At 47.2% G+C, this 16100-nt stretch overlaps 1 protein-coding gene across 1 annotated transcript in view; it reads right to left on the bottom strand.

Annotated features, from left to right (window-relative positions):
- SORL1 (sortilin related receptor 1) overlaps window positions 1-16100 on the bottom strand; it is a 64913-nt gene that overhangs the window by 32540 nt on the left and 16273 nt on the right. The window contains exons 7-20 of the mRNA XM_069741147.1: window positions 13750-13851; window positions 13457-13623; window positions 13069-13261; window positions 12863-12977; window positions 12670-12743; window positions 12504-12592; window positions 12241-12419; window positions 10210-10396; window positions 9795-9923; window positions 7737-7822; window positions 6636-6808; window positions 6419-6550; window positions 4934-5025; window positions 4363-4609 (exon numbers count right to left, since the gene is read on the bottom strand). Of these exons, the coding sequence (XP_069597248.1) occupies window positions 4363-4609; window positions 4934-5025; window positions 6419-6550; window positions 6636-6808; window positions 7737-7822; window positions 9795-9923; window positions 10210-10396; window positions 12241-12419; window positions 12504-12592; window positions 12670-12743; window positions 12863-12977; window positions 13069-13261; window positions 13457-13623; window positions 13750-13851 (1965 nt within the window). The remainder of the gene's footprint in view (window positions 1-4362; window positions 4610-4933; window positions 5026-6418; window positions 6551-6635; window positions 6809-7736; window positions 7823-9794; window positions 9924-10209; window positions 10397-12240; window positions 12420-12503; window positions 12593-12669; window positions 12744-12862; window positions 12978-13068; window positions 13262-13456; window positions 13624-13749; window positions 13852-16100) is intronic.

Genomic DNA, 16100 nt, shown 5'->3' with positions numbered 1-16100 from the left:
CCTGTTCCCTCCTTCCAAATATTATTCTGAATCTGCCCCCTACTATTCATCTGTCTCCACACCCTCCATGCACATGATAACTGCACTTGATACTTGACTATTGCACTTAAACACACGAGCTGATGACCGGATCATGCAGCTTTATATGAAAATCCCTATTTATTATAATTGCCTGACCTGAAATAACGAGCACTTTTCACCTATTGTGTCCCCCCATTTCCTTGTAGATTGTAAGCTTGCGAGCAGGGACCTCACCCCTAATGTCACTCTTTATATTGTCTTAACTTGTACTGAATTTATTGTTTGTACATGTCCCCGCTTATTGTAAAGTGCTGCGGAATATGTAGGCGCTATATAAAAATTATTATTATAATTATTATTATTACTGGCATATATGGGGCATTACCGGCATATATGGGGTATTACTGGCATATATGGGGTACTACCAGTGTATAGGGGGTATTACTAGCATATATGGGAAATTACTAGCTGTCACGATAATATGAATATGCCATGTTTTGAGTATATACCTAAAGGGTCCATGGCTTTTCAGACACACGCGGTGGGCTTTTCCGACCCCCCTCTTTAGCTCTGCCTAGAAAGTTGTTCTCTTTCTGCCTTCAGGCAACTCCCTCCCCCCTGCTATATAGTGTAATGTGAGACCAGCCAGCACATTCACTGAAGAATTTATATGGCTTTGTGCTGCGAATGCCAGGGTCCTCAAACTCCTCATTCCCCCCTCCCGCCTAATACCAGCCAAAACTGGTACAGAAACTGCATGGGACTCTTTGTTCTTTTAAAGTTATGTATAATGGCACCGATCAGGGATAGAGATATAAGGATTATATATTCCAGATGCCCATCGAGAGATCTATAGCTCACTGAAATCGCTAGGAGCTAAACCCAATGAGTACAAGGAGCAGGTTTCTCCATAAGCGGATCATGTAACTAATGTTTATACTTAAAAGAACCCCCCTGACGTGGTGAACATCCTGATCATGGTGTCGTTCATATACGAGGTTCATACAGCCTTACACCCATATATGTACTTCTCTCCCTCTTTCCTAAGTGCTGGTACGTCTGAACGATCTCCTACTCTGGAATAGCCACTGCACCCCTGAATCCCATGTACTTCTCTCCCTCTGTTCTAAGTGGTACTTTCCTTCTTTTTCCCTGACTAATTCCTGTATCATTCTGAAAATCTTCTGACTGCATATTGACATGTGTTATCCTCACACCTAGCCCCATCTTTTGATCTTATCTTGCCTCTGTCTTCACCGCTTTCAAACAAGCTACACTTGACTTCAAATTAGCCCTCACCTCTGCTAAACAGACCTATTTCACTAACCTTGTATCTTCACTATCCTACAACCCAAAACAACTATTCAGCACATTTACCTCCCTCCTCCGCCCACCACTGCCACCTCCAACTCCCCTCATCTCTTCCGAGGACTTTGCCACCTACTTCAAAAACAAGATTGACCAAACAAGGCAAACCTTTACTGTTCCATCACCCCAACCCATATACCAGACCTCTGCCCTTCCCTAATAACCTCCCTATACAACATCACTGAAGGAGAGCTTACTCGCCTCTTTTCCAAATCGCACCTCACCACCTGTGCACTTGACCCCATCCCCTCCCACCTGCTCCCCAACCTCACTAACATGCTCATTCCAGCCCTAGCCCATCTCTTCAACCTATCGCTATTTTCTGGTACCTTCCCCTCTGCCTTCAAACATGCCACCATCACACCCATCCTCAAAAAAACTAAACTTGACCCAACTACTATGCCCAGCTACCGCCCCATATCACTGCTCCCGTTTGCTTCAAAACTCCTTGAGCAGCATGTCCGTGCTCAAATTTCCTCCCACCTCTCATCTAACTTTCTCCTTGACAACCTCCAATCTGGTTTCCGCCCAAACCACTCCACCGAAACTGCCCTGACCAAAATTACTAATGACTTACAGCCAAAGCTAACAGACAGTTTTCCATCCTCCTCCTTCTTGACCTGTCCTCTGCTTTCAACACAGTCGACCACTGCCTACTGCTACAGATTCTTTCTTCCCTTGGCATCAAAGACCTTGCCCTGTCCTGGATTGCCTCATACCTTTCCGACAGCACATTTAGCGTTTCCCACTCCCACACTACCTCCTCATCCCGCCCTCTCTCAGTTGGAGTCCCTCAAGGCTCTGTCGTAGGGCCCCTATTTTTTTCCATCTATACCCTTGGCCTGGGACAACTCATAAAGTCCTATGGCTTCCAGTACCATCTGTATGCGGACGACACTCAGATCTACCTCTCTGGCCCAGATGTCACCTCCCTGCTGTCCAGAATCCCGGAGTGTCTGTCAGCCATATCCTCCTTCTTCACCTCTCACTTCCTAAAACTCAATGTAGACAAAACTGAACTCATCATCTTTCCCCCACCTCACGTATCCCCCCTACCCGATCTATCTATTATGGTAAACGGCATCACGCTCTCTCCCGCACCTGAAATCCACTGCCTCGGGGTAACTCTTGACTCTGCCCTGTCCTTCAAACCGCACGTCCAAACTCTTGCCACCTCCTGTGGCCTCCATCTCAAAAATATTGCCAGAACCCGTTCCTTCCTCAGCCCACAATCTACCAAAACTCTTGTGCATGCCCTCATCATCTCCCGCCTCGACTACTGCAACACCCTCCTCTGTGGCCTCCCCGCTAACTCTCTTGCACCTCTCCAGTCCATCCTTAACTCTGCTGCCCGGCTGATCCACCTCTCCTCGCTACTCCCCTGCTTCTCCCCTCTGCAAATCCCTCCACTGGCTCCCAATTCCCCAACGAATCCAGTTCAAAACTACTAACACTGATCTACAAAGCCATTCACAACCTGACCCCTCCCTATATCTCTGAACGAATCTACCAATATCTTCCCTCACGTAATCTCCGATCCTCCCAAGACCTCCTACTCTCCTCCACACTTATTCATTCCTCACACAACCGCCTCCAAGATTTCTCCCGAATATCCCCCATCCTCTGGAATTCCATGCCTCAACACGTCCAACTATCCACCACCCTCGGATACTTCAGACGGAACCTAAAAACCCATATCTTCAAGAAAGCCTACAGCATGCAATAACCATTCTGCCGCCTCGCCATCGCCAGAGCCGCTGCCTCGCCCCTACCTTCTGCCTCTTCCCCACTATCCCATAGAATGTAAGTCCACAAGGACAGGGTCCTCTCCCCTCTGTACCAGTCTGTCACTGTAAACTTGTTTACTGTAAACGATATCTATAACTCTGTATGTAAACCCTTTCTCATGTACAGCACCATGGAATTAATGGTGCTATATAAATAAATAATAATAATAATACAGCGAGGTATGAATCGAAATGGTTTGTTATAACGCTAAGAAGGAAGGGGGGATTCAGCCTCTGAGTGAGGTCACAACAGGGGGAGTGCCTTGGTTTTGGGCTGGGAGATAACTGAGTGGGACATCAGTCTTGAGTGCCTTTTGTCCGGGGTCTAGCTGCTATAGAGATGTGTGATGTATCTTGATGTGTTCCCTGAGAATATGGTCAGCCAGGAGATGAAATGATCTGAACGAAATGTAAGTGTTTTTCAACTTTAAACCCATTTTATTTTTAATTGTATTGTACATATGCTACTTGTCTTCTTTATAATATCTTTTTATACTTCTGTAAACACTGCCTACCTTTTTTGGAGTAAAATATAAAATTACTAGCTTTGCCTCTCCTTGCTCTATAACGTACAGTTACATCCTCCAAAGTGAATTACACTACTAATTTGTGTTGGCTCCGGACCGGTTAATAATTAAGAAATCGGAGCTGGTGGCAGCGGGATTTGTCCTGTGCGTTTGGGAGGCTTTGTGGCGACTGGCGGCGTTGACAGTTATTGTTCCTCGCCCTCACTGCAGCGTGCCCATTAGCCAGTACAAAGTAAGGCAGCCTTTCCGGAGACTAATTATCCTAGGTGCAGTACCCGGTCTGACCTGAGGGTAAGGGAGGCAACAGAGAGCTGCAAGTTCCAAACAGGAACTGAGAAAAGGGATATAGATAAATCCCCTTCAGAAAGAACCAGGGGCAACCAAACAACCCCGGTTCATGACATATTGGTGTGAGTGGTGGGGATGATAAAGGTATCCTCCCCGTGAACGGTGACACTAGCGTATATGGGATATTACTAGTGCATATGGGATATTACTAGCGTGTAGCAGGTGTTACTAGCGTATAGGGGGAAATACTTGTGTATATATAGGATATATTATTATATTTATATAGGATAGTATTAGGGTATATGGGGCAGTATTAGCATATACTGTGCGACTCCGCTGTTACCTGCCAGTGCGGCTGAGGAGCTGCTTACCTTAAACACGGCTATTGCGTACGGATGGGGCAGGTTGTCCAGGACCACCTGCCGCTGCTGCCCACTGAAGTCGATCCTCTCGATCCGGTCCATATAAGCCTCGGTCCAGTAGATCCAGCTCTCATCCACAGAGATGCCATTGGGCCACTTAATGCCACTGGAGACCAGGTGGGTCACCCCCGATCCGTCCATCTCGCTCTTGTAGATCCCATGCCGCTCGTCTCCCCAGTCTGTCCAGAACATGAACCTGCAGACAGAAACATGGGGGTCCCTCTGCATAAGGAGCAGATACGGCTGCCAGGTGACCTGGAGTGACGCTACATCAAGGCCACTTCCCCTTCATCAAGACTTCCCACCGCCAAGGAGGTGAAAGTAAACGACTCAGCCGCTCACAGCGACCCTACACCCATCACGCGGGAACGTGGTCGTCACTGTGTCCGGGCAGTAAATACACTCAGAGGATGTGGCAGAGATTGTCATGGAGGATCCCACCTCCAACCGCTGCTGCCGGTCAAGACAAGGAGACACTACGGGGGTGAGCAATCGTCAGCACGAAAAGCAGCAGACTCACCCTTCCCTAGGCACTAAAGCGAGAGCACGGGGGCGCTCCAGGACCGAGGAGTTAAGAATAGTCAGACGCAAGTCTCCATCAGGGTTAGCAACCTGCAAGAGCGAAAAGTGCGCAATCCAAAGTATCGCCTGACTCTGCAAGTGTGAACAGACATCTAACAGCCGAGCACCCGAGATACAGAGAGGGAGAGCCAGAGGACGAGAATGATGGTAGAGTCCTACTCTGAGTCTGCAGAATAGTGAGTGCAGCTCTGCAGTATAATACAGGAGGTAACTCAGGATCAGTAATGTAATGTATGTACACAGTGACTGCACCAGCAGAATAGTGAGTGCAGCTCTGGGGTATAATACAGGAGGTAACTCAGGATCAGTACTGTAATGTATATACACAGTGACTGCACCAGCAGAATAGTGAGTGCAGCTCTGGAGTATAATACAGGATGTAACTCAGGATCAGTAATGTAATGTATATACACAGTGACTGCACCAGCAGAATAGTGAGTGCAGCTCTGGAGTATAATACAGGATGTAACTCAGGATCAGTAATGTAATGTATGTACACAGTGACTGCACCAGCAGAATAGTGAGTGCAGCTCTGGAGTATAATACAGGAGGTAACTCAGGATCAGTAATGTAATGTATGTACACAGTGACTGCACCAGCAGAATAGTGAGTGCAGCTCTGGAGTATAATACAGGATGTAACTCAGGATCAGTAATGTAATGTATGTACACAGTGACTGCACCAGCAGAATAGTGAGTGCAGCTCTGGGGTATAATACACGAGGTAACTCAGGATCAGTAATGTAATGTATGTACACAGTGACTGCACCAGCAGAATAGTGAGTGCAGCTCTGGAGTATAATACAGGAGGTAACTCAGGATCAGTAATGTAATGTATGTACACAGTGACTGCACCAGCAGAATAGTGAGTGCAGCTCTGGAGTATAATATAGGAGGTAACACAGGATCAGTAATGTAATGTATGTACACAGTGACTGCACCAGCAGAATAGTGAGTGCAGCTCTGGAGTATAATACAGGAGGTAACTCAGGATCAGTAATGTAATGTATGTACACAGTGACTGCACCAGCAGAATAGTGAGTGCAGCTCTGGAGTATAATACAGGTATAACTCAGGATCAGTAATGTATGTACACAGTGACTGCACCAGCAGAATAGTGAGTGCAGCTCTGCAGTATAATACAGGAGGTAACTCAGGATCAGTAATGTAATGTATATACACAGTGACTGCACCAGCAGAATAGTGAGTGCAGCTCTGGAGTATAATACAGGGTATAACTCATGATCAGTAATGTAATGTATATACACAGTGACTGCACCAGCAGAATAGTGAGTGCAGCTCTGGGGTATAATACAGGATGTAACTCAGGATCAGTAATGTAATGTATGTACACAGTGACTGCACCAGCAGAATAGTGAGTGCAGCTCTGGAGTATAATATAGGATTGTAATATCATGTCATACCTCAATTTTTTTAATTCCAGCATCGACCCAATAAAGCAGCTGGCTCAGAGGGTCAAACGCCAAGGACTCCACAGTCTCCAGGCCACTTTTCACGAGGACTTCTTGCCCGCTGCTGCCATTCAGACAGAGTCGCTGTGAGAAAGGAAACACTTAGCGCCCTGGTTGTTGTTACGCGCTGGTATCGCACATACTGGCGCAGCTCTGGGGTTGGCTTTACCTGTATGAGGTCCAGGGTGACGTCGGCCCAATATAAACAATTACTTTCATAGTCGAAGTCCAAGGCTACAGCCCCCCGCAGACCCTTCAGCGGCAGCTCCTCGCTGACCCCAGAGGACAGGTCATGCCGGTAGATGGCGTTCCTCATGGCGTACAAAACAAACTCATTTTCCTCTTTAGGATGAAGCACAGAAGGGACATGAGAGACCCTCATCAGATGTGAGGACAGAAACAATATTCTCCGGGGTCTCTCGTATACAAGGCAAATTAAAGGGGCAGAACATACAGTTATCGGGGCCCCATCTCATCTCAAGGAAATGTAAAGTTCTGAAACTTTCTAATACTTTTTGCATTTCAATTCTTTAGGAATTTTAGGATTGATTTCCATTTGCTGCTTAGACTATAAAGCAAACATTTTTGACAGCTGAGGTTTTGTTACATCCGTAGCAGGAATCTCTCTTCTGGCCGGATGTTTTGTTTTAGGCTATGTGCACACGTTCAGGAATTCATGCAGAAAATTCCTGTGAAAATCCGGACATTTCTGGGAGATTTCCGCATGAAATCCGCATGCGTTTTTTGCGCGATTTGACGCGTTTTTTTTTCCGGACATTTCCCAATGCATTAGACAGTGGGAAAACCGCGAAAAAACCGCAAAATTAATGAGCAGGTTCATTATTTTTCCGCAACATCATGTGCACAGAAATTGCGGATTTCATTAAAAATGATTAGGATGCTTAATGTATGCAGATTATTTGCGGTTTTATAGCGTTTTTATAGCGCAAAAACGCTAGAAAACCGCAAATAATCTGCAACGTGTGCACATAGCCTAACAGTCATGATGTGGACTGGACAAATTTGTAACAAACCCTCAGCTGTAAGAAGTATAAAACCGGTGTAGTTATTCAGCCACTGAATGTGAGCAATGTTTCTATTCACTGACACCAATCAGAGATTTTAATAATTGTAAGAAAATTAAATATCAAATATGTTAGAAAGTTGTAGAACTTTTGGCTACACGGCGATTGGGTGTAATGTGCAGCCGCCTTCTGGGGGGGGGAACTTGCGACAATCCCAATGGAGAGTAAATTCGGATGTCAATTACCTCCCACGGGACACGGGACGTCCTCTCCGTCCAGCCGAGCCGCCACGTCTCCTCCAGAACACGTGTCTCCAGAAATCCTGCGGTAACTAAACCGAGGAGCTGACTGTCAAGACGTGCAGTAATGTAAGGCAAAATCTCTGCTATCAAGCACAAATCCCAAAATATAAACCCAGCAGTCACACAGGTATGAGCGGTGACATCACGAGGCCCGGAGGACGGAGACAAACGTAACACCGTGGGATCAGAAGACCAGGAGGACGGAGACAAACGTAACACCGTGGGATCAGAAGACCCAGAGGACGGAGACAAACGTAACACCGTGGGATCAGAAGACCCAGAGGACGGAGACAAACGTAACACCGTGGGATCAGAAGACCAGGAGGACGGAGAAAAACATAACACCATGGGATCAGAAGACCCGGAGGACGGAGACAAACGTAACACCGTGGGATCAGAAGATCCAGAGGACGGAGACAAACGTAACACCGTGGGATCAGAAGATCCAGAGGACGGAGACAAACGTAACACCGTGGGATCAGAAGACCAGGAGGACGGAGACAAACGTAACACCGTGGGATCAGAAGATCCGGAGGACGGAGATAAACGTAACATCGTGGGATCTGAAGACCCAGAGGAAGGAGACAAACGTAACACCGTGGGATCAGAAGATCCGGAGGATGGAGACAAACGTAACACCATGGGATCAGAAGACCCGTAGGACGGAGACAAACGTAACATCGTGAGATCAGAAGACCCGGAGGACGGAGACAAACGTAACACCGTGGGATCAGAAGACCAGGAGGACGGAGACAAACGTAACACCGTGGGATGAGGAGACCCAGAGGACGGAGACAAATGTAACACTGTGGGATCAGAAGACCAGGAGGACAAAGACAAACGTAATACCGTGGGATCAGAAGACCCGGAGGACGGAGACAAACGTAACACCGTGAGATCAGAAGACCCAGAGGACAGAGACAAACGTAACACCGTGAGATCAGAAGACCCGGAGGACGGAGACAAACGGAACACCGTGGGATCAGATGACCCAGAGGACGGAGACAAACGTAACACCGTGGGATCAGAAGACCCGGAGGACGGAGACAAACGTAACACTGTGGGATCAGAAGACCCAGAGGACGGAGACAAACGTAACACCGTGGGATCAGAAGACCAGGAGGACGGAGACAAACGTAACACCGTGGGATCAGAAGACCAGGAGGACAAAGACAAACGTAATACCGTGGGATCAGAAGACCCGGAGGACGGAGACAAACGTAACACCGTGAGATCAGAAGACCAGGAGGACGGAGACAAACGTAACACCATGGGATCAGAAGACCAGGAGGACGGAGACAAACGTAACACCATGGGATCAGAAGACCAGGAGGACGGAGACAAACGTAACACCATGGGATCAGAAGATCCGGAGGACGGAGACAAACGTAACACCATGGGATCAGAAGACCAGGAGGACGGAGACAAACGTAACACCGTGGGATCAGAAGACCAGGAGGACGGAGACAAACGTAACACCATGCAAGACGGCTCGTCAGCCTATATGTGGGGCGACATTCATCAATGTATGGCAGCAAGCAGAGAACTTAAAAAAAAAGATGTATTTATATATAGATGCCTAATTTATAGCAGACCGGACAGGCCTTAATCATGAAAATGTGTTCAGTGCATTAATCTTAAGGGATCGGTCGCATTTTTGTGTCGTGTGGACATGAAATCTACGGCTCATCACAGCGAGTCCGTTGCTACATTCACTTTTCTCAGCCTTGACACTTTTGTTTTTGTAAAAAAAAAACATAGAATAAAATATAAGAAAATACAGATATGACGGGCTGGTGATTAAAAGGAACAAAAAGTTGTCATTATTTTTTGCAAATTGCGCCACACTACGGAAATTTACAAGCCAAAAAATGGACGTCGTATGCAAAAAAAAAATGAAGAACAAAGGAATTACTTTAGTGCCGTTAATTAAAAAGAGAAAGTCACTAAGTGTAGAAAAACTGTGTCAGACAAGCCCGATACCCCAGGAGATGCGCTCACCCTCGGCTTCTCTTGTACGTCGTTCCCACCGGACACGGCGAGGGGATGAGGTAGAGGCTTCCTGCAAACTCGGGGTCAGGAACACAAACTTCAGAGCGGAGATCTTGATTCAGCTTAAAGCCGTAATCACTGGCGAGAGAAAGGACACCAGCTAAGGAAGATGTCGGAGAGTCACAGCTGCCAGCAGCACAGAATGGAATCACCCATAGCAGCGCATGACTCTCGGAGCATGCTGGGAGTTGTAGTTTGGCAGCAGTTGGAGTCACAGTTTTGGAGACAAGTGATCTAAAAGGTTACCGTACTTAAAATGGCAGCAATTGCTGACTGTCTCCACTATCCAGTGAACGCGTCGCCCACCACATCCTCCCCACAGCAATCTAACAGCGGTGGTAAATCCCTACAGAACGCTCCCTACCACTCAAAGTCTTGTCTGGTGCACGAGCAGTTGGAGGTTGTGATCGGCCGGTCGAAGTCTTCGCCATTGAAGCAGGTGGCGTGCGGGGTTCGTCTCTTGAAAACGGTTTTGCTTCCCAGCAGACACTCGTATCCTCGTTCATCGGACGGAGACCAGAGCTTATAGTCATTGTCAGTGCAGGGGACGCCTGGAAGACCAAGAGAGGCAGTGAAAACCTGGCCCAGCACTGGACCAAGCGACGGCGGCACCGGACCAAGCAACGGCGGCACTGGACCAAGCGACGGCGGCACTGGACCAAGAGACTGCGGCACCGGACCAAGAGACTGCGGCACCGGACCAAGAGACTGCGGCACCGGACCAAGAGACGGCGGCACCGGACCAAGAGACGGCGGCACCGGACCAAGCGACGGCGGCACCGGACCAAGAGACGGCGGCACTGGACCAAGAGACGGCGGCACTGGACCAAGCGACGGCGGCACTGGACCAAGCGACGGCGGCACTGGACCAAGCGACGGCGGCACCGGACCAAGAGACGGCGGCACCGGACCAAGAGACGGCGGCACCGGACCAAGCGACGGCGGCACCGGACCAAGAGACTGCGGCACCGGACCAAGAGACTGCGGCACTGGACCAAGAGACGGCGGCACTGGACCAAGCGACGGCGGCACTGGACCAAGCGACGGCGGCACTGGACCAAGCGACGGTGGCACTGGACCAAGAGACTGCCGCACGTCAGTCATACTGTGCTTCACTTTTCTGCATGAAACTTAACAGTAATTATAATAAACCCCGATCTGCAGATTTTTCTATGCGCCAAATATATTTATCTTTAAAAAACTATTTCCAGTATATAAATAAATTTTATCTGCTCATGTTTAATGTATTTGTCTATATTTGCCTCGTATTCACATGTAAAGCGCCATGGAATAAATGGCGCTATAAAAATGTATAATAATAATAATAATAATAAATTTACAGCCAAAAGTAGGGGATGGGTTAACTTAAATAAATCTTACACTCCCTCTTTCAACACTCCGCTGTTCTGCCCGTCTCCCCTCGATCGCCATACTTCAGTCCCGTGACCACCAAAGCCAATCACTGGCTGGGACTGGTCACGTGACTGACAGACACCGCGACCGGCAGTGACGGAGGAGCACGGGAGCGAAAAGGCAAAAGTAAACTCATTTTATTTGCTTTTAACCCTTTACCTGCTCTCGGCTGCCTTTTTATAATGCCCCATTAAATTGAGGTAAATATAACCTGCAGCGTCAGGGCCACATTTGCACAGGAGTGGCCACGGTCTACAGGGACGGCGTGGCACCAATCTAATCTAGGAAACAGTTTAAAAAAAAAAAAGTGTATACTGCAAAAGCCTTGTAACAGAGGCTTTGTGCTGCGGTACTACAACCCCGTGGTCTTATAGGTGGGGAAGTTATTGCCTTCAATATCCCAACAACAATACAGAAGTGGGGAAGATTGCAGAAAAAAAGACAAAAAATAAAGCACAATGAATGCAAGAAGCAGGGAATGGTCCCCCCACCCCCCGATACGTTCTGTTCGATGGTTGAAAGAAGAGATGGGCTTTCTCCAGCCCCCGACTGGCACATTATGGACCATTAAAGGAGTTTTTCCCAACATTAAAAGTCCAGACCTATTCACAGGATAGGTGGTACATTTCTGATCGCTGTGGGTGGGACCCCAATAATCTCAAAATCAGGACCCTGAAATACCCATTAGAGCAGAGTGGTGGCCACGCATGCGCACTGCGTTCTCCAGCATCGCCATAGACAATGAATGAACGGTGGCGCACAGATTTACGGGCCCCGTTCTCAGGATCAGTGTGTGGCCCCAGAAAATCACAAAGTATTTTCCCATGTCACATCCATAGTGATACATTTGGCAATATCCCCTTAAGGGAGGCCAGCAGCTCAGTGGCATCGATACAATACCAAGCAGCCCAGAAAACTCAGGACCTTATACAAAGAACGAAAATCCATCGCTCTGCAGACAGAGGTGTACAGAGGTCCTCACCAAGAACATCGCTGGCGTTGACCTGTAGTATCACCCAGCTGTGCCCCTTTTGGACATAGGAGCCAAAGATGGTGAACACGGCGCTCTTCTCCCCCGGCTCCGTCAGTAATCCATACACGATCAGCGAGATGTCAGAAAAGTTAAAAGTTTTCCAGGTTTCCCCTTCATTTGTACTGTACCTGAAAAATCAAGAGAGAAAAGGAAAAATCGACGCTACAGAAAACCTTTGAGGTGAACGACGGACCCCACGAATGATGTCGTACTTTAACTGGTTGGTTTCTACTCCTTGTGCAATCGCCACCAGCACGCCGCCATGGTCGCCCCAAGTGCAAAAGTGTGATCCTAGGAGAGACTGCAAAAACGTGACATAATGAGGAATAAGCAGCGAGGAAGGCGAGAAGGAAGGCGAAAGCCAGGAGATGACGTTACCTCTCTCCACCTCACCCCCGCGGTGCTGGACACGTACAGGTTAATTTTACGGATTGTATCTTTGCCCACTGAACCTAGAGAGACAAGCACAAGTAAAGGAAATGCGCAAAAAAAAAATAAGAAAAAAGATTATTATAGTAACTCAAAAAATGGCTGTAAAATCTCTGATCACTAAAGCCTGTAACAGTCTTACCCGTGGCCGCTATTAACCCTGGTGCGGACTCCTTGGAGACGATGGGCATGACCCGTCCTTGCGCGGTCACCTGACTGAGCGGCTGCGCCAGGTGTAGATGACATTCCTTGGAGTTCTGCAATAGGAGCGAGTCTGAAACACCCGTGTATCGGTGCAGGGCGGAGGATATAATGTCTATAACGACCTGATACACTGTGACAACTCACCACGCAGCGAGCAGTGTCCCCAAAACCACTATACCCCGGGGCCAGCAGGTACTCCCATGTCCCTCCTTTGTCAAAAGTAATGACGGAGGCCACGTTCTCCTTGGACAGAGGCCCCGTGAGGGTGTTGGCGATGTACACTCCCCTCACGCCTTTCACTCGGTGAATGTCGGCGAACGGCTCGTTCTCCAGAAACCTGTAGACAAAGTTACAATCAGCAGCGTATGAGTAACTCTGTGCCACTGCAACAAACCCTCAGCTGTGTGAACGCCAGTACTAGTTAATTACAAGATGTAAATAAAAGCAAGCGAAGGGTTTGAAAAGGTCGCGACATTGGCTAAGGTGAAGGGCAGATCGTGGCGGGTCTGAGCGGCTCCGAATGTCCCGGTACCTGATCAGCGTCTCCTTCCCGGCTCCAGGATTAAAATACAAGATGTTCTCCAGGGACAGAGAGAAGCGCAGACCCTCCACCTCCGATATGTACAGGTTCGTTACATTGTTGCTTTGCTTGACACATGCAAACACCTGATCCTCGGAGACATCAGTGATGTAGTATTCCTGCACACGAAAGAGGAAGATAATTCCTTTTATATTGTTACATTTCTGGAACATTAAATGACACATTATTAAGGAATGTTATGGAATATCACACATGTGTAAAACCCGGACACATGGGCGACTTACTGTGATCGGATGCCTGGTTAGAAACTGCGCAGACTGCATTGGTTTGCGGATGTAAGAGACCCACAGCTGCACCGAGGACTGATCCCGACTGCCCAACAAGTGCTGAAAAGAAGACGAAGCGTCAGAAATCCACTGAAACGGACGGGAAATGTGGAGAGAAGAATGAAAGTAACCGAGAAGGTACATCCCGCAATATAGAGAGAACAAGTGTGAGGAAGTAAAGCCCCGCCGGTGTCAGGCCAGGTTCACACTGGCCGCGTCTGCAGTGTATATTGTATGCAAATCATCAGCTGCGTTTTACAGCACCAGCAAAGTCTCTGAGGTTTCAGAAATCTCATACAGACATCTTGTTTTTTTGTCATCAGGATTTTGTGCTTTTTAGTTTTTTGCTCAATGGCGCAGGTCACTGCTTTCAGAATTTGTTCAGTATTTTTCACCCATTGAAATGAATGAGTGGTGAAAAAATGCTGCAAAAACGCAGGTATCTAACATCAGCATGCACAAGAGACAAAACTATCATGCCAAAACCGCAGCAAAAAAACAAACAAGGAAAACATGCTGTTTTTCAGCAGCTTCTTTCCTGCCAAGAGACCAGGTTTTGCTGCAGAAAAAGAACGCTGAAAAATGCCTAGTGTGCACTTACCCTTATACTCCACAGCTGCACTCACTATTCTGCTGGTGCAGTCACTGTGTACATACATTACACTACTAATCCTGAGTTACATCCTGTATTATACTCCACAGCTGCACTCACTATTCTGCTGGTGCAGTCACTGTGTACATACATTACATTACTGATCCTGAGTTACATCCTGTATTAAACTCCAGAGCTGCACTCACTATTCTGCTGGTGCAGTCACTGTGTACATACATTACACTACTAATCCTGAGTTACATCCTGTATTATACTCCACAGCTGCACTCACTATTCTGCTGGTGCAGTCACTGTGTACATACATTACACTACTAATCCTGAGTTACATCCTGTATTATACCCCAGAGCTGCACTCACTATTCTGCTGGTGCAGTCACGGTGTACATACATTACATTACTGATCCTGAGTTACATCCTGTATTATACTCCAGAGCTGCACTCAGTATTCTGCTGGTGCAGTCACTGTGTACATACATTACTGATCCTGAGTTACATCCTGTATTATACCCCAGAGCTGCACTCACTATTCTGCTGGTGCAGTCACTGTGTACATACATTACTGATCCTGATTACATCCTGTATTATACCCCAGAGCTGCACTCACTATTCTGCTGGTGCAGTCACTGTGTACATACATTACATTACTGATCCTGAGTTACCTCCTGTATTATACTCTAGAGCTGTGCTCACTATTCTGCTGGTGCAGTCACTGTGTACATACATTACATTACTGATCCTGAGTTACATCCTGTATTATACCCCAGAGCTGCACTCACTATTCTGCTGGTGCAGTCATTGTGTACATACATTACATTACTGATCCTGAGTTACATCCTGTATTATACCCCAGAGCTGCACTCACTATTCTGCTGGTGCAGTCACTGTGTACATACATTACATTACTGATCCTGAGTTACATCCTGTATTATACCCCAGAGCTGCACTCACTATTCTGCTGGTGCAGTCACTGTGTACATACATTACTGATCCTGATTACATCCTGTATTATACCCCAGAGCTGCACTCACTATTCTGCTGGTGCAGTCACTGTGTACATACATTACATTACTGATCCTGAGTTACCTCCTGTATTATACTCTAGAGCTGTGCTCACTATTCTGCTGGTGCAGTCACTGTGTACATACATTACATTACTGATCCTGAGTTACATCCTGTATTATACCCCAGAGCTGCACTCACTATTCTGCTGGTGCAGTCATTGTGTACATACATTACATTACTGATCCTGAGTTACATCCTGTATTATACCCCAGAGCTGCACTCACTATTCTGCTGGTGCAGTCACTGTGTACATACATTACATTACTGATCCTGAGTTACATCCTGTATTATACCCCAGAGCTGCACTCACTATTCTGCTGGTGCAGTCATTGTGTACATACATTACATTACTGATCCTGAGTTACATCCTGTATTATACCCCAGAGCTGCACTCACTATTCTGCTGGTGCAGTCACTGTGTACATACATTACATTACTGATCCTGAGTTACATCCTGTATTATACCCCAGAGCTGCACTCACTATTCTGCTGGTGCAGTCACCGTGTACATACATTACATTACTGATCCTGAGTTACATCCTGTATTATACCCCAGAGCTGCACTCACTATTCTGCTGGTGCAGTCACTGTGTACATACATTACATTACTGATCCTGAGTTACATCCTGTATTA

Source organism: Ranitomeya imitator, chromosome 10, assembly GCF_032444005.1.
Source record: "Ranitomeya imitator isolate aRanImi1 chromosome 10, aRanImi1.pri, whole genome shotgun sequence".
NCBI lineage: Eukaryota > Metazoa > Chordata > Amphibia > Anura > Dendrobatidae > Ranitomeya > Ranitomeya imitator.
Note: the sequence above shows the minus strand (reverse complement) of the source record. Positions and strands in the feature narration are given on the sequence as shown.